The sequence below is a fragment of the Chrysemys picta genome, chromosome 18 (genome assembly GCF_011386835.1).
Source record: "Chrysemys picta bellii isolate R12L10 chromosome 18, ASM1138683v2, whole genome shotgun sequence".
Classification (NCBI taxonomy): Eukaryota; Metazoa; Chordata; order Testudines; family Emydidae; genus Chrysemys; species Chrysemys picta.
In genome coordinates, this window is record NC_088808.1 from 1,203,904 (window position 1) to 1,222,862 (window position 18,959).

General features: G+C 47.2%; 1 protein-coding gene across 15 annotated transcripts in view; it reads left to right on the forward strand.

The window, feature by feature from the left end:
- Positions 1 to 3,551, forward strand: part of PNPLA7 (patatin like phospholipase domain containing 7) — a 420,470-nt gene extending 416,919 nt beyond the window's left edge. For 12 of the 15 annotated variants that reach the window (XR_010593665.1, XM_065572470.1, XM_065572478.1 and 9 more), the window contains 2 exons: positions 1,060 to 1,163; positions 2,250 to 3,551. Coding sequence is in view for 11 of the 15 variants with exons in the window: in XM_065572470.1 (XP_065428542.1) it covers positions 1,060 to 1,163; positions 2,250 to 2,330 (185 nt within the window). In the remaining 4 variants the exon portion in view is untranslated. Of the gene's footprint in view, positions 1 to 1,059; positions 1,164 to 2,249 lie in introns of those variants that run through there. The other 3 variants (XR_010593664.1, XR_010593663.1, XM_065572481.1) reach the window with 1 other exon arrangement.
- Positions 3,552 to 18,959: the final 15,408 nt, after the last annotated feature.

Consider the following 18,959-nt stretch of genomic DNA (forward strand, 5'->3'; position numbering starts at 1 on the left):
TGAAAGTGCTGTCCAGAGTGGTCACAATGGAGCACTCTGGAATAGCTCCCGGAGGCCAATACCATCGAATTGTGTCCACACTACCCCAAATTCGACCCAGCAAGGTCAATTTCAGCACTAATCCCCTTGTTGGGGAGGAGTACAGAAATCGATTTTAAGAGCCCTTTAAGTCAACAAAAATGGCTTCGTCATGTGGACAGGTGCGGGGTTAAATCAATCTAACACTGCTAAATTCGACCTAAATTCATAGTGTAGACCAGGGCTAAGAGACAACAAACACAGAATAGGAATACAGGCTCAATTTTCAACATTGTAAAAGGGGGACAGAGAGGTCCCAAGGTTTTGTCCTGTGAGCAGCATTGGCATTGCAAGGACTGGTGTTGACAGAGGCACCTCTGCAACTGAACATGGACAGCACTTGTCATTGTACCTTGCTTTGCTCTGACCTCCCCAGATACAGATCTTCCCAGATCCTAATAGAGTCAAGCTGGAGAATATATAAGCGGTGGGGCTCTTCCATACTCAATCCATGGCATGATGCCAAAAGTAGATTGTGCAGATCTGCCGAACAAGATTGTCCCTTTTCTTGCATGTTTGCATGAATTAGTGGTATTAATATTTGTGTATATTAATCAGTGGTGATATTTGTGTGCAGTGATCAGTGGTGTTAATATGTCAACATTTTACATTATCATTAGGTTGAAAGTGAAGGCCCCATTGAGATGTATGGGACATTTCACACCATTTTTACCAGGCAATTTTAATGCAGTTACTAGCAGACATTGAAACATCAGTTTACATCTAGTTTTTGAAGGTTATCTCTGCAACCAGGCAGGCTAGAGAACTGATACTTCTAAAATGACAGCTTGATTTGTGGTCCCCAGGGAAAAGTAATTAGTTCGTTGAGTTGCCATTAGTTGGTCAAACCTGACTCTCCTTCCTGGCTGAGTGCTTTGTAGCTCAGGATGTGGTTCGTAAATATTGTAATCCTCCTGCAATGCCCTCTGTCCATTACTGGTGCCAACTAAAATCAATGATTCTCTTTTCCCTCCTATTCAGATGAATCTGACTATCAGACTGAGTATGAAGAAGAAATTCTAGACAATCAGAAGGACGATTACGCTAATTTCCTAAGCAGCCAGGTGGAAGAGGATTCTGACTCCGTAAGAACTGTGCTCTAGATTAGCTCTGTGTGTCTTTTTGCCGGCCTTTAGTCTGACAAACAGGTCAAAGCCAAATGTTTTCCTGCAGACATAGAGCCTTATCTAGGTTAGATGGTGGGATCACAATCTCGCGGGAAGGTGTGAGAAAGGGCAATTGAGAGAAGCAGCCTGTAAGACTGGTGCTGAAAGGAATCTGGTAGAAGAAAATCAGATGGTCTGTAGTGCAGTGCAGGTACTGAGTGCATTCCTAAGCCACGTTCCATCCCTCTCAGGCAGACTGTGTACAGCAGCTGCTCACAGAGCAGCCTATCCAAGCTATTTGATATTTTAGGTTACATGTAACCTACAACCCTGCAAAGCCAAACCTTTCCGTCTTTAGGGAAGATTGTTGGAAGGAACCAAGCCATAAACAGGAGCTTTTGTGTGACTGAAACTTGTCAGCCTCCTTTAAAGGATCCATAATTTAGCAGGGTGTTGACATAAGTTTTGTCCCTTCCTATATGCATAGCGGGGAGAATGCATGTCTCATGGCCAGAGTTCACAGACTGGCATTTAAATAGTTTAATCTATCTCTAAGTTGTGATGACCATGACGTTTTTCTGCCCTCCCATCTTGGAGCAAAGCATAAATTGGATCACACAGCTCCACTTAGGTAATGAAAAACTCTACAGCAAATCTGCATCCCTGCTCTCTCTCTCTTACGGGGAGAGTCCTGGCCAGTTTGAAAGAGCTACAAATACCTGCTAATATTTGGAAAGAACAGTTCTTGGATGGGAGCATGTGAACAGGTTTGAGAAACTACACAAATAAGATATACAGGGAAGGACGTGAGGTGACTTCAGTGTTTCCGAGTGAGATAGCAGCAGAGTGCGAGGGCTGTCTCATAGATCCACACAGATTCATGTTCCTGGATGTATTTAAAATCGTCATCAGCCAAGCTAATCCTTCTGAGACTGAAGTCTGATATGCAGAAGGCTTCGGGGGAGGAAGGAGAGAGAGGAGTGTCTTTGTTTATCTGGAACAGTCTGCTAAATCATTTCAGATCAGATATCTCCTGCTGATGAGTATGTTTGTTTCCTCCTTCAGGATGAAGATGTACAGATAAGAAAACGCATCACCATCCCCAAACAGGAGAGCCAATCCAGCAGCACAGGGGAGCCCAGCTAATCCCTAGGGGAGCTATCAGGACTTGTCTTTCATTTGATCACATAACTGTAGTTTCACTGACAAGAGCCCTTTTTATAAAGAGATTGCCTGGTTGAGATGTTGCAGTTACTCAAACCTCTCAGATCAGGATGGAGGGGCTATTTAACTGTCCTTAGTGAAGCACAAGACTTGCCAGTGCACTACCCACATCTCCATGCCCAGTGAGATCTCATGCCATGGAAATTTGCAATGACTTTGCTCCTTTTTCCAGGTGCCATTGTGGGTTGTGAGTCATTGATCTCTCTGGGGTTTGTATGATGAAGGGGTGTGCTGGGAGTTGTCTGTGGTTAGAAGTATGTTCAGATGCTGCTTTGGCTGTCTGCCACCATGGGTTCTGTTTGCTGTTCTGGCCCAGAAGGCTCAAAAAAATGAACATTGCTGGAAAGTATGTGCACTGCCACTGCTGCGAAGGATAAATACATGAGCATTAGAGTGCAGAGGTGTTTGTCACAGGAGCCAGGCAGCCATGTTGTTAACTCAGCTCTGTATTTATTTTGCAACTGTGTAAGTGGGAGTATTGCTGTGATAGTAGGATAAAGGGTCTCTGTCTGCATTTCGCTTGAAGACTTAACGGGAAATCTAAATGCTACAAGTTAATTACTCTGAATGTTACTCATTTGCTTCAGATACTGTATAATCAAGCCATCTGCAGGAGCATGTAATGATGGTACATTTAGTTGCTATTTGCCAGGCAGTTACAAAGTAGCTACATAGCTGTAGCTACCTTGTGAAACGAAGTGGTAACTGCTGAAATGAAATGCCTGTACGTGGTTGTCAGTGGGTTACAAGATTTTGTCATTAATCAGTAACTGCTTTGTGGGGTGTGATAAAATACCAGGCAGGTTATGTTGAGTCCATAAGAGTTCATGTTTTAAAGGCCTCATTGCCGGCATGCAAAACTTGCCCAACTTTTCAGGAGCTCCACAAAGGCTGCAGCCATCTAAAATGGAGCAGTCCAGGTTCCATTCCCAGCATGGTACGCTCTGTCACGACCCCAGTGGAAGGTATTTGAATGCTGAAGATTTTTGGGAATGCACCAGTAGCCCAAAGATCTTAAGTCACTTCTGCTGAGATCAGAACCTTCCAAGGTGACACTTGTACTTTTGAAGACACCCTCAGTTTATAACCACAGCTGGAGTCCTTATTATATATGTATTTTAAAATAAAATTGCAGCAGAGAAATCGATGCTTGCTGTCGTCACTTACCAGAAGGCTACAGGAGATGTGGATGGCTGCACCAATCCAGTACACGTGGTTATTCACCCATTCAGGGCCCTGCAACATCTAGAAAGTTGGGGCAGCATCCAGGATTGTTATGGATCCGGAGGGCAAGTTGCCTTTGAGCTTTGTACCATCTCTCAAGGAGTTGCATAACTTCTAATATGAGGCTGTCACGGAGTATTGGGGGACTCAGGGCCCTGCACCCCCGGCTTCCTGCGATTCACCATGACTCTCAGCCAGCCAGTAAAGCAGAAGGTTTATTTGGATGACAGGAATACAGTCCAAGACAGGTCTTGCAGGCACAGACAACAGGGCCCCCCTCAGTTAGGTCCAGCTTGGGGTCCCAGGGCATCCCAGCCCACCCCCCTTTGGGGGGTCAGAGCCATCTCTGCCTCCCAGCCATCTCTCCAGCCCGCTTCCAGCACTCTGCCTTCAGCGATCCCTCCCACAGCCTTTGTTCAGTTTCCCGGGCCCCAGAGTCATCTGACCTCCAACCCCCTCCTGGGTTCTCATGTTACAAGCTCAGGTATGTTCCCTTGGGCCGGCTCCCATCCCCCAATGCAGACCATCCTAGCCACACTCGCCTGTCAGCATTCACACACCCCAGCAAGAACAGTCCCAGTTCGTCACAGAGGCATTAGCCCTCAACGGGTAGTGATCAACGTTTTGATGTTTAGTTGGCAGCCGGTATCAAGCGGAGTGCCCCAGGGGTCGGTCCTAGGGACGGTTTTGTTCAACATCTTTATTCATGATCTGGATGATGGGATGAATTGCACCCTCAGCAAGTTCGCAATGACTCTAAGCTGGAGGGAGAGGTAGATACACTGCAGGGTAGGGATAGGATCCAGAGTGACCTAGACAAATTAGAGGATTGGGCCAAAAGATATCTGATGAGGTTCAGCAAGGACAAGTGCGGAGTTCTGCATTTAGGAAGGCAGAATCCCATGCACCGCTACAGGTTCGGGATTGACTGGCTAAACAGCAATTCTGCAGAAAAGGACCTGGGGATTACAGTGGACAAGAAGCTGGATACGAATCAGCAGTGTGCCCTTGTTGCCAAGAAGGCCAACAGCATATTGGGCTGTATTAGTTTTGTGTCAAGGCCATTAATAAAAATGTGAAATAAGATTGGGCCAAAGACCAATCCCTGAGAAATTCCATTAGTAACCTCCCTCCAGCCTGACAGTTCACCTTTCAGCATGATCCGCTGTAGTCTCCCCTTTTACCAGTTCCATATCCACCTTTCAATTCTCATATTAATCCCCATCGTCTCCATTTTAACTAATAATTTCCCAAGTGAAACTGTATCAAATGCCTTACTGAAATCCAGGTAGATTAGATCTACTGCATTTCCTTTGTCTAAAAGATCAGTTCTCTTCTCAAAGGAGGAGATCAGGTTGGTCTGGAACGATCTACCTTTTGTATAACCATGTTGTATTTTGTTCCATTTACTGTTCACCTCTGTCTTTTAACTAACAGGCCTGTAGTTTCCCAGATCACTTCTTTTCCCTTTCTTGAAAATAGGAAATATATTAGCAATTCTCCAGTCATAAGGTACGACCCCTGAGTTTACATATTCATTAAAAATCCTTGCTATTGGCTTGCAATTTCATGTGCCTTCTCTCCTAAACTTCTGTCAGAACAAAAAAACCACGCATACCACACACATCCTCCCCCAAACTCCCTCTCAAGCTTCCCTGTTTTCAGCTCTTGTTTGCTAGTCCTTTGTTGCTCCTCCTTACCGCTGTCTGGCCATCTGGCTCCCTTCATAAACCTGCTGCCTAGGAAGCCTTGTTCCCAGTCAAGTTTCAGCTGTGATCAAACCCTGCTTCTCACAACCCACTGCTCCCTACCAGATGTTGCAAACTGAACTCAAACACACACACTCCCAAGAGCTCACTCGCTGCCCCTAATGCTCTTGCCTGCCTTCTTCTCCAACAGATTCCAACCCAAACTCCTCTGAGTTCAGCTCTATTTGCTGGCTCCTGTGCCTCTGCTCCTGGCTGCCAGTCATTAAAAGTTACGTCTGGTCATTGGGCTTCCATTGCATCTCCAAGGTCTTTCCATTCATGTGTGGGCAGTTCTTGGCTCATTCTTCCAACTCAGAGACCTACACGACCAACTCCCCACTATTATGCCCATCCCAGAGAAGAAATTAACCCATTCAGTCCTACTAGGTCACAATGCAAAAATGATTGTGAAAATTAGAAAAACAACAAGGAGTCTGGTGGCACCTTAAAGACTAACAGATTTATTTGGGCATAAGCTTTCTTGCATCCGAAGAAGTGAGGTTTTTACTCACGAAAGCTTATGCCCAAATAAATCTGTTAGTCTTTAAGGTGCCACCAGACTCCTTGTTGTTTTTGTAGATACAGACTAACACGGCTACCCCCTGATACTGTGAAAATTAGGTTATTTATATTTTTCATTAAACTAATGCAGATATTTCCCACATTCTCCACAAAATTTCACCTGGATGCTCTTTCTTTTTGCCTCATGTTTGCTGTTGTCAACAGCTCCAGTTGACTAGAGAATAAAGCTAGTAAGTTCTGCTTCATGTGGACCCTTCTGAACAGGAGCTGTGGGAGCTCAGGTTGCAGTAGGTGCAGCTATCAGTTCTGTGAGTGGGTCATTCAAGCAACATGTTAATGGTACTTCTGAGAAATATCTCACAACAGGCAGTGCTGACTGTCCACTGACTGAACCCCATAACCATATGGAGGTTATGACTCCAGGACTAGCCACAGCAGTCAGTGTCTCCATGGCTCTGGTGAAAATATCTGCTGGGACTCTTGTATCTGGGTATCTGCTGGGAATCTTGTAGGTGTGAGTTGTTTTGGGGTTAACTCACTTTGTGTGTTCATTTTAAATGTTCCCACGTATACATCTGTGACACTTCACCAGTTGCACCCTGGCAGTTTTCATTCTATTTAAACATCCCATATCACATTCCCCTCTTTTGACACTCTGCACTTGTGAATGTGGAGCCTTTATCGGAGGAAATCATTCCTAGAGCAACAGGCAGCCCAGCATTCGCAAACTTTAGTACCTCAGGTTAGTGTTCTTGTTCCAGGGGTGCTGAGCTACCTGCAGCTCCACTGATCTCAGCAACACTGAAAATCAGGGTGCTCATTTAGATGTCCAACTTTTCTGCACCCAGGTTTGGAAATGATGGCTTTAGCCCAGTCTCACTGTTAACAAACTTGGGACTGAAACTTTCTCTACATGAATATTCATGCTGAACTCTGATTCTCTTGTAGTTGAACAGATTAACTTTCCAAAGAGCAGGTATCGGTGGAGTCGCTCATTTCCTGTGTCCAGAGATTTACCTTTTTAAAATAAAAACCTTGCAGTGTTTGAAATGGAATTAGAGTAACTCAAAAGGTTCCTTTTGTAAAGACACTTTACTGTGTCCTTACTGGACTGTAGCTGTTTTGTATAGTACCGTGCCTGTATTTGTTGAATGATGAAAAGCCTACTTGTTAAGCATAAAAAGAATGGACTATGAATGATATACACATGCTCATGCACACAGTGGTGCATTTATTGTTTGCTTAATTTATGCAGTACTGGCAGGTTGCTGATAACTGTATCTCTGACTAATGAAAGATAACAAGCTTTAATTGGGAAATAGGTCCATGCTTGTTTCTGCCTCCTATCAATTGTGTCTATGATGACAGGGTACAAAGGAGATAATGTCTCTTCACCATCCATTTATAGCTGGGTTACAGAATAGAAGTGATAAAATTGCCAATGATGAACATAGACTGAACATCCTGCCAGACCATCTTAATGACCTACCTAGAGATCGATTCCTGCAACGCTCACTCTACAAGGAGACTACGTCCATTTGGGATTTACCAGGATGAGGATGAAGAGAAAGGTAGAACATGCTCCAAGGGCTGGAAGTTGAAGCTAGACAATTTCAAACTGGAAATAAGGTGTTAATATTTAACAGGGAAAGTAATTGCCCTTTGGAACAATTTACCAAGGGTTGAGGGGTATTCTCCATCACAGGCAAGTTTAAAATCAAGGCTGGATGTTTTTTGAAAAGCTCTGCTCTAAGAGTTATTTTGGGGCAGGTCTGTGGCCTGTGTTATACAGGAGGTCAGGCTAGATGATCACACTGGTCTCTTCTGGCCTTGGAATCTACCATGATGATACAGAACCTCTTTTTCTGATGAGGAAATTAGACACATACCCAGAAAGTTTATGCTAAACGGCAGAGATGGCTAAGCTTTCTAAATAGAGCTCACTGCAGCCATGATCACCTTTAAAATGAAGGTATGCCCTATGGATACTAACAATCCCAGCATGCACTGGCCCCCTCTTTATCTAAGCAGAAAAGGGTCTGTATAGCTGCAAGCCAGCCTTTGGGGTGACTGACTGCTGTGTGCCGAACTCTGAGAAGTGTGTTTGCTCCAAGAGTGGGTCCTTGGTCCTCACGCTCCACCCAGGACCCTGCAGTGTTATGTTTACAAAGGAAACCTTGGAATCATAGAATATCAGGGTTGGAAGGGACCTCAGGAGGTCATCTAGTCCAATCCCCTGCCCAAAGCAGGACCAACACCAACTAAATCATCCCAGCCAGGGCTTTGTCAAGCCGGGCCTTAAAAACCTCTAAGGAAGAAGATTCCATCACTTCCCTAGATAACCCATTCCAGTGCTTCACCACCCTCCTAGTGAAAAAGTTTTTCCTAATATCCAACCTAAACCTCCCCCACTGCAACTTGAGACCATTGCTCCTTGTTCTGTCATCTGCCACTACTAAGAACAGCTGAGCTCCATCCTCTTTGGAACCCCCCTTCAGGTAGTTGAAAGCAGCTATCAAATCCCCCGTCATTCTTCTCTTCTGCAGACTAAATACACCTCTACCTTGATATAACGTGACCTAATATAAGTCGAATTTGGATATAACGCGGTAAAGCAGTGCTCTGTGGGGGGGGGGGGAGGCTGCGTACTCCGGCGGATCAAAGCAAGTTCGATATAACAGAGTTTCACCTATAACATGGTGAGATTTTTCGGCTCCTGAGGACAGCGTTATATCGGGGTACAGGCGTAATGCCATTTCTCTCAGCCTCTTCTCATAAGTCATGTGCTCCAGCCCCCTACTCATTTTTGTTGCCTCCGCTGGACTCTTTCCAATTTTTCCACATCCTCCTTATAGTGTGGGGCCCAAAACTAGACACAGTACTCCAGATGAGGCCTCACTAATGCCGAATAGAAGGGAATTATCACGTCCCTCGATCTGCTGGCAATGCTCCTACTTATACAGCCCAAAATGCCGTTGGCCTTCTTGGCAACAAGGGCACACTGTTGACTCATATCCAGCTTCTTGTCCACTGTAACCCCTAGGTCCTTTTCTGCAGAACTGTTGCCTAGCCACTCGGTCCCTAGTCTGTAGCAGTGCATGGGATTCTTCCGTCCTAAGTCATCATGTGTGAATGAGTTTCCATCCGAAGTTGGGGTTACTAGTTTAGACAGCAACTGTCATTAGCCACTGCAATCACCTGAGAGTTGTCTAGATTAGGGCCAGCTGCCACTCTTGTCAGTTGGTTGAAGGGCTAAACACTGACACAAGAATATCAGTAAAAGCCATTGCAGTCTAGCTGGTCAGAAAGCTGGTAGTGTTTTATTGGGAACAAACTCATAGACTCATAGACTTTAAGGTCAGAAGGGACCATTATGATCATCTAGTCTGACCTCCCACATGATGCAGGCCACAAAAGCTGACCCACCCACTTTCCCTTAACTCAGCTGTTGAAGTCCCCAGATCGTGATTTAAAGACTTCAAGTTGCAGAGAATCCTCCAGCTAGCGACCCCTGCCCCATGCTGCGGAGGAAGGCGAAAAACCTCCAGGGCCTCTGCCAATCTACCCTGGAGGAAAATTCCTTCCCGACCCCAAATATGGCGATCAGTAGAACCCCGAGCATGCAGGCAAGATTCTCCAGACAGACCCGCATTGACCATTGATACTATTTACCAGCAATGGCACGTTATTGACTAATTGACTAAAATCACGTTATCCCATCAAACCATTCCCTCCATAAACTTATCAAGCTTAATCTTAAAGCCATAGAGGTCTTTCGCCCCCACTGTTTCCCTCGGCAGGCTGTTCCAAAATTTCACCCCTCTGATGGTTAGAAACCTTCGTCTAATTTCAAGCCTAAACTTCCCCACGGCCAGTTTATATCCATTCGTTCTCGTATCCACATTAGTACTGAGCTGAAATAATTCCTCTCCCTCCCTGGTATTTATCCCTCTGATATATTTAAAGAGAGCAATCATATCCCCCCTCAGCCTTCTTTTGGTTAGGGTAAACAAACTGAGCTCCTCAAGTCTCCTTTCATACGACAGGTTTTCCATTCCTCGGATCATCCTAGTGGCCCTTCTCTGTACCTGTTCCAGTTTGAGTTCATTCTTTTTAAACATGGGAGACCAGAACTGCACACAGTACTCCAAATGAGGTCTCACCAGTGCCTTGTATAACGGAAGCAGCACCTCCTTATCCCTACTAGATATACCTCGCCTAATGCATCCCAAGACCGCATTAGCTTTCTTCACGGCCACGTCACATTGCCGACTCATAGTCATCCTGCGGTCAACCAGGACTCCGAGGTCCTTCTCCTCCTCTGTTACTTCCAACCGATGCGTCCCCAGCTTATAACTAAAATTCTTGTTAGTCATCCCTAAATGCATCACCTTACACTTTTCACTATTAAATTTCATCCTATTACTATTACTCCAATTTACAAGGTCATCCAAGTCTCCCTGCAGGATATCCCGATCCTTCTCCGAATTGGCAATACCTCCCAACTTTGTGTCATCTGCAAACTTTATCAGCCCACTCCTACATTTGGTTCCGAGGTCAGTAATAAATATATTAAATAAAATCGGACCCAAAACCGAACCTTGAGGAACTCCACTGGTGACCTCCCTCCAACCTGACAGTTCACCTTTCAGTATGACCCGCTGCAGTCTCCCCTTTAACCAGTTCTTTATCCACCTCTGGATTTTCATATCGATCCCCATCTTTTCCTTGCTGATCCCGCCCCTCTTCCACTCTTTTGTACGCTTTCTGTTTTTTTCTTAATTACCCCTTTGAGACGCTCGCTCATCCAGCTCGGTCTAAATCTCCTGCCTACTAACCGTTTTCCCTTTCTTGGGATACAGGCCTCCGACAGCTCCTGCAACTTCAACTTGAAATAATCCCAGGCGCCATCCGCCTTTAGATCCATAAATATGTTAGCCCAATCCACTTCCCTAACTACTTGTCTTAATTTATTAAAGTTAGCTTTTTTGAAATCGTAAACCCTAGTCTCCGATTTAATTCTGTTAATCCTTCCATTTAGTTTAAACCGAATTAGCTCATGATCACTCGAGCCAAGGTTGTCCCCTACAACCATTTCCTCAACGAGGTCCTCACTACTCACCAAAACCAAATCTAAAATGGCATCCCCCCTCGTCAGTTCAGCTACTACTTGATGAAGGAATTCATCAGCTATTACGTCTAGGAACATCTGAGCCCTATTATTGTTACTAGCATTTGTTCCCCAATCTATATCCGGGAAGTTAGTCTCCTATGATTACCCAGTTCCTATTAGTATTTACTTTCCTAAAAACATTAAATAGTTCTCTGTCCGTATCCAGGCTAGATCCCGGCGGTCTATAGCACACCCCAAGCACTATCCCAGGGGAAAAAGAAGAACAGGAGTACTTGTGGCACCTTAGAGACTAACAAATTTATTAGAGCATAAGCTTTCGTGGACTACAGCCCACTTCTTCGGATGTTGTTAGTCTCTAAGGTGCCACAAGTACTCCTGTTCTTCTTTTTGCGGATACAGACTAACACGGCTGCTACTCTGAAACCTATCCCAGGGGAGGCTCTAGTAGTTCTTTTACCCAGTGTGAGTATTGCCCAGACAGACTCCGTCTTATCCATTCCATCAGTTATTATTTCTTTACAGTTTATCTCATTATTGACATACAATGCTACTCCCCCACCTTTACCTTTGTTCCGGTCGTTCCTAAACAGCACATACCCTTCCATACTGTACTCCAGTCATGACTACCGTTCCACCATGTTTCGGTTATTCCTACGATATCTGGTTTCATTTCTTGAACCAGGAGCTCCAATTCCTCCATTTTGTTACCTAGGCTTCTCGCATTGGTGTATAAACATCTTAATGTATGCTGTTTTGCCTCTCTCCCATTAGTTTTGCAATTTGGTACGGACCCCGTACTGTCCATCCCCCCGCTCCTTCTTACGTCCAACCCCTTCCCCCTAGCTATATCTGTTCTTATCTCATCACCCTCCTTTTCAATGTTGGAGTCTGGCGTGGAGATTAACAGGACATCTCCCAACCGTCTCCCCCAAATTCCTAGTTTAAAGCTCTTTTGATGAGATGAGCCAGCCTCCCTCCCAGAAGTCTATTTCCTTCCCTACTCAGGTGAAGTCCATCCCGTGAGAACAGTTGTCTGTCCCCGACAGCCTCCAAGTGGCCATACATCCCAAAGCCCTCCTTATAGCACCACTCCCTTAGCCAACTATTTATCATCACAATTCTGTCAGCGCTTTGCTGCCCTTCTCTAGGAACAGGCAGAATCCCACTGAAGATAATCTGAGCCTCGATTTCCTTAAGCGTCTTCCCCAGCCTGGCATAATCTCCCTTAGAGATTCTCTCTAGCGAGAACCTAGCCGTGTCATTCGTTCCTACGTGAAGGATGATCAAGGGGTTCTTACCTGCTCCTTTTAGGATCCTTTTCAACCGCAGGTCCACATCCCATATCTTAGCGCCCGGTAGACAGCACACCCTTCTGTTTTCTGGGTCTGCCCTGGTCACAGGCCTGTCTAACCTCCTCAGTAAGGAGTCCCCAATCACATAAACCTGCCTTTGCCTGGTGACAGTGCGATCTACTAATCTATCCCCTGTTCCCTCTAGTCGCAACCCCTGTCTGTTCCTATTTTCCCTTATAGTCCCCCTTGTGCCATCCTGTATCCTCCCGGGGCCCAGAATTGGTGCTGTCTCCATCAACTCCTCCCTTCTCTCTAATGGACTAGCTGCCCTTCTCTTATTCCTCACCCTCTCACCTTCAGTTACCTCCTGCTGCCCCCCCTCCTCGTTATCCAAACAGCCTAACCTGTTCCTGAGTTCTATTTCCCCTTCACTGGCCCTCCTTTTCCTTGGCCTGCTTCTCACGGTCACATGCTTCTACTGCTCTTGTTCTCCCCCCGACATTCCCCCCTCACAGACCTTAGCCCCTGCTTCCACCTGTACCCCTGAGCATTCCCCTTCAGCCACTTCTTGCCTTTGCTCCATCAGCTGCTCGAACCCCCTTCTAAACTCTACCAGGGTATCTACCTGCATCTCCAACCCTCGGATCTTTTCTTCCAGCAGCTCTATTAGGTGGCACTTCATACAGCCATACCTCTGTTCAGGCACCGCCCTTAGCACCATGTACATACCGCAGCTGCCACATGCAATCATCTGCATTGTGTCCCCCGCTGCCTGGCTCATGGCCACTGTAGTCTCTGCCCACTGCACCTGGGGAAACACAGCACACGGGGCACTGCGCCCTCCTGCCTCCCCTTCCACCTCCCCCTGTAAACTCCCACTCAAACTCCCCTGTTAGCAGCCCTGTTTACCGACTCCAGTGCCACTGCCTGGCTGGATGGCCGCTTTTATAGGCCCCCCTATTCAGCCAAGCTCCACCCCCTACTCAGGGCTCGGCTGCCCTCCCAGCACACTGCCCCTACAGGCCTCTACACACACAAGCACTCCAAAGACAGACAAACTGGCCATGTGTCATTTTGGGATATCATCTGGTCTGCCCAAGCTGTCTGCTGACAGTGCTGATGAGACCTCTGGGGTAGCTGACTCACAGCTGTTGCTGGGGCTTGGTCAGGGGTTTTAATAATGCCTGTTTAAATATAGAAATAGTGCTGTGTATTTTGTATCCTTCGTATTTATTAAAGCCTCTCTTGGCCCCACTTCTTTGCTGGGGCCCCTCCCCTATGGAAAATGCACAGCAGAGTTCAGTGTAGAGGCCTCCTCCTCCCTTTATAACACGCTTATCTGCCAGCTGGCCGGAGGAAAGTGACCCCCTAAGGCTACCTGCACCCCTCAGCCCTGCCCCTCACCAAAAGCCTGTGGGAAAAGGGGGCTTTGCAGCAGGCCCTGCAGCCACCAAATCCATGTTCTGGTTCACGGTGGATGTGAGTTCCTGAAGAACACCCTGCAGGCTACTCTTTCCTGACTCTGCTCAGCAGCCTCCCCTGGTCGCAGCTCTGGTCCAGCCTCGGGGGAGCCATGCTCACAGACAGGCGGCAGGTCTCCAACCATTCTGGGGGTAGACGTGAACCCCAGCCCGCTTTGAATTCCACCAGAGAACCTGTTGGCAATCAGGCCAGGTCCTAGGAGCCTGGTGTGATCTGCTTGGATAGCATTTGGCACAAGGCGCTCACTCAGACCCTGTGCTATCCTGGCTACATGGCTATTTTTGACATGCTAGTTTGAGCAGAGCTAGCAAAGGTACATCTACACAAATGGAATTACACCTCTCAGAGCTCAAATGTAGACATACCCTGTAACACGTGTCATGGGTTTAAGCCAATGTCTTGCAGCTTAATAGCCTGGAAACAAGTGCTGTCTCGCACTGGAACAGGGTACAAAGCAGGTGTTTCCAGCCCTAACCGGTCGCATACTCTGAAGTTCTGCACTACCAGGAGCAGCTGGCATACAAAGGGCCTGATTCTCATAAGCCTTGCTGTGTGGATGCACCTCTTTTCCCCCTGAATCTTCACTTTACATTTTGTGTATAATAAAACCAACCAGCCCCCTCTTCTGCCTCAATTCTGTATAGTGGTGAGATTCCCAGGGAATTAATAAGACTCAGTATTTGATACCAGTTACTATGCAGATGGTACAGCCTGGATGAGAGCATATTGCACCATCATGCTTATGGTACTTGGTGGCTAACTCTAACTGAGCTAGATGGAGGGCACCATGTATCAGGCAATCTGAATGATTCTATCTTGCTGCCTGAGCTGCAACTGACACCCTCCCACGCCCCCCACCCCCAACTGAATTAAACTTCTGAGTGTAGTAGAAACATACACATACAAAGGGGTGATTTTTCCCCATGTAATCATAAGAATTTCCCCCAAGAGGTTGGTCCCAGTTTTCTCTGGTCTGGTGCATTTACAATGGAATGGTCTATTTCTTTTGCAATGTGTGTTATATTGTCAAAGCAACTGCTTTTTTAATTTTGATGACTGCATAGTCAATTAACCAGTTTGGCTGTCTGAACCTTTTAAAGCCTTTTTTTAAGCCTATTGGAAAGTTCGTTCAAATCCTGCTGTCCTGTTCTTTCCTGTATCAAGCTGCTCCTGCTAGCAAATGATCTGTACTGCAAACACTGTGGGCTGAATGCTCAAAGCACTTAGAAGCTGAAGTCCCAGTTTTGGGACCCCTGTGATGCACAAACTTCCTGCTGAAACCCTGCAGGCACCTGAACTGTTTGTAGTAAAATTTCTGCAGAGCCTGTGTTTCTGGGCTGCCTCCCTGTGTGCCTCCAGATGCCTGTCTCTTGTCTGAGCCCCAGAGCAATTCCCAAAGCAGGAGAAGGCAGGTGTTTGCCTGCCTAATGCACAGGGAGGGCCCGATCAGGTAGGTGTGCTCTGAGGCTGCCTACTGGATCAGGCCCCAATAGGTGAATCTGAGGAGGAAGGTGAGTGGTGGCAGAGGAGCTCAGCAGTTAGGGAACTCCCCTGGAGCTGGGAGACTCCCAGTTCAAGTCCCCACTTCCCCTTAGGGGCGAGAAAGGATTTGAACCTCCCAGGGGAGTGCCCTAAACTCTGGGATATTCTCGCTGGCTCTTGTTGAAGCTGCTGCACTGAGGATAGAGAGTGAAAAGGTCAATGGAGCAGGGGGACAAGATCCTGGGTCTCCCACACACTGGGCGAGTGCTCTCTGCACCAGGCTGCATGGTTCTCTCTCCTCCTCCCCATCCCCCTCCAAAGAGAGGGAGAGACCTGGGAGGCCATTGGGATGGAAGGGCTTGGAGAAGGCAAGAGGGGTGCTTGGCAGGGACTGCTGCCAGCCCAGGGAGTTAGAGAGAGGGAACAGGAGTAGTTGCGGGAGGAGTGGGTGTAGAAAACGAGCAGATGTGGTGGGGATGCAGGGCCCGTCCTTATTCTCACCTTGTACGTGATGTGCTGGAGCCCAGGGAGCCAGTGAAAAGGTCCATGTGCAGGGCAGGGGGCGAAGTTAACGGGAGGGTTCTGGACAGACGGAAGGACGGGGTGGGAGATGGCAACCATGGTCTGGTGAAAGGCATTGGTGGCAGTGATGGGAAGGAGCAGCCAGACATGGTGGTGGCTGAAGGAGAGCACTAGTGAGAACCAGGATGGGAGGAGGATTGACAGCACACAAGATGCTGTAAAAGACAATGCACAAGACACCAGTCCCTGGCTGGGATTAGTCAGACTCTGGGAGCTGATACAAGGGGCCGCCCGGGGGGAGGGTTATTTCATGGAGTGACTCGAGGCAAGTGTCGGGCCCTTTCTCTTTTGCTCTTATGTCTGACTTGGCTCTGGTGGGTTTGCAAGGGGGCGTTTGAAGTTGTGCCCTGGCTCTTTTGGGAGCCCCAGAATTGCGCACACGCACTTAGCCCTATCCTCTAATCAGCAGGTGGTTATGTTTTCTAGTGCACTGGCTGCCTGTCCAGTGTAATACCTGTAATTCCCATCACTCCAGTACCCAGCAGGTGAAGGACCTGACTGAATTCCTTATTACCACTAGTTTACGCTCATGTCATCACGCCGAAGTTTTACTTTGTGTTACATACACCTGGCCCAGATGCCAGTAACCTGCACGGCTGAATTGCTTGTATTCCATCCCAGAATCAACACACAGCACTACATACGTTATAATTTCTCTCATTAATTTGCAGTTAGAACTCTTGCATGCTTTTTTAGGATAGTTACATGTAGCAGAGAAGCTAACCATATCTTTGAATACCTAATTCGGAGGGTGGGGCAGTGGTTAGAGCACTAGCCTAAAACTGGAAGGAACAGCATTCAAGGCCCTTAGCCTCTGGGGGGAAACTGGGCATAATCGCTCAGCCCAGCCCTGCCTCACTGAAGACTGTGGTGCTCTAATATTGTGGTAATGTAAAGTATCTTAGACAGACAGTGCAGTTAATGAGCCTGCACTCGACAGGACATGAATGAGGTATGCAAGAATACGGAATTCAGGCCAATCATGTATCACGGATTCATAGAATCGGAATGTTATTACAGGGCTCAAAAGTCAAAGTCGGGGGTCTAACTACAGTCACTGCAGGGTAAAGTGTGACTGTCCTATGGCCACATATTGCCAAGGTAGCACATTGCTGGGCACTCTGGAAGGGCTGGGTGCTGCTGTATGCCCTGCCTCATGCGGGCTGGGAGGCTCAGTCCAGGACTGTCCAGCACTTTAAATCACAAAATGCTAAGTGGTGTTGTTTCAACCCTCCTGTAGGGATGAGACTCTAGTTAAAAATGAGCCAGTCACTAGGGTTGTGTGTTCCTGCTGCCTGAGCAAGGCTCACATGGGTCCAGCAGAGGTGGGAGAGGAGAGAGCAGAGGAGAACTGCTGAGTGCCTGGCTCTGTACAGGATGGCAGGCCTTGGGGAGGGCTTGGCCCACGCCTCATAATGCATCATACAATTGAGTTAGTCTGCTCTTGTTTGTGCTGATGCTCCTTAGTCGGTGATGTGCTGTAACTCGGCTGCTCTGTGTTCTGCAGAGACCTGAGAGCTATGCTGGCAATGCATGTCTTTTTTCCAAAGCATCTGGACATCCCCTGAGAGTGACGCAGGCTGCCAGTTTGGAATGTCAGAGTTATTTTGAGATGACTCTCTGCAGCACAGCTCCATTACAGCAGAACAATGGGTCACGCAGTCACTGTTTCATCCCCTGTGCATTCCAGCAGGGACAGAGGGTGGGTAACAGCACCTACGGGACTCGGGTGCATCATTCAGACACAGACATGCAGGGCGAGTGTTGGTTGCAAATGAGACATGTGAGTGCAGGGATAAGGTCACCTGGGCTACTGTGATGTGATTGTGATGTTATTTCAATAAGCGAGTCATTAATAATTAATGCCAGTCTCTACAGGGGAGCTGAGCGTCTCTCTTTGGAAACCAGTGGGAAACAGCACCTGAAAGGCAGGCATTACTTGTGAAGTGGTTTTGCCCCCATGACACAGGGCCCCTTTGCTGGGATCTGTGCAGTATTTGAAGGGTTTCATAATATGCACCAAAGGAATCCAGCCACAGAGGGGGTTTTGCAACCAGTGTTGTGTTAGCCGCTCTCATGATTTTCACAGCAGAGAGTTCTGCTGTAATTAGCCAGCCCAGCTAATACTTCTCCTCTGGGGATTTTGCCCAGCAGGCCTGTGAGGAAAGAAGGTCCTTCCTGGCCAGATGCAAAGTGTTTGGGATGGTGAGTTGCTGCCAGGATTTTGTTGAGTTTTTCCTCCTCCTCTGTCCTAAATTGTATTTTTAATCAAATGAAATCACTTGTATCAGGTCTCTGTCTCTCACCTTCATGCTGCCTTTGATAGCCAAGGGCTGGGTGAACATGCTGAGATTGGTGCGTGAGACAGTAGATAGAAACGGACCCATAAATAAGATCCTCAGTGACATGCAGGGTAAAGATGTCTTTATTTAAAGGGCAGTTGACCTTTACTGTTGCTTTGGGAAACAGAAAGGCCAACAGCCCCAGAATCTTGTGGAAAGGAATGTGTCTACTTGGCTTGCATTTGAAATTCCATCCCACTCTCCCCTGCTCGTTCGAGGCCCATAGAGCGGTGCCATCACAGCAGGCTGGAACATACTGCATAGAATCATAGAATCATAGAATATCAGAGTTGGAAGGGACCTCAAGAGGTCATCTAGTCCAACCCCCTGCTCAAAGCAGGACCAATTCCCAGCTAAATCATCCCAGCCAGGGCTTTGTCAAGCCGGGCCTTAAAAACCTCCAAGGAAGGAGACTCCACCACCTCCCTAGGTAACGCATTCCAGTGTTTCACCACCCTCCTAGTGAAATAGTTTTTCCTGATATCCAACCTGGACCTCCCCCACTGCAACTTGAGACCATTACTCCTTGTTCTGTCATCTGCCACCACTGAGAACAGCCGAGCTCCATCCTCTTTGGAACCCCCCTTCAGGTAGTTGAAGGCTGCTATCAAATCCCCCCTCATTCTTCTCTTCTGGAGACTAAACAATCCCAGTTCCCTCAGCCTCTCCTCATAAGTCATGTGCTCTAGACCCCTAATCATTTTTGTTGCCCTCCGCTGGACTCTTTCCAAGTTTTCCACATC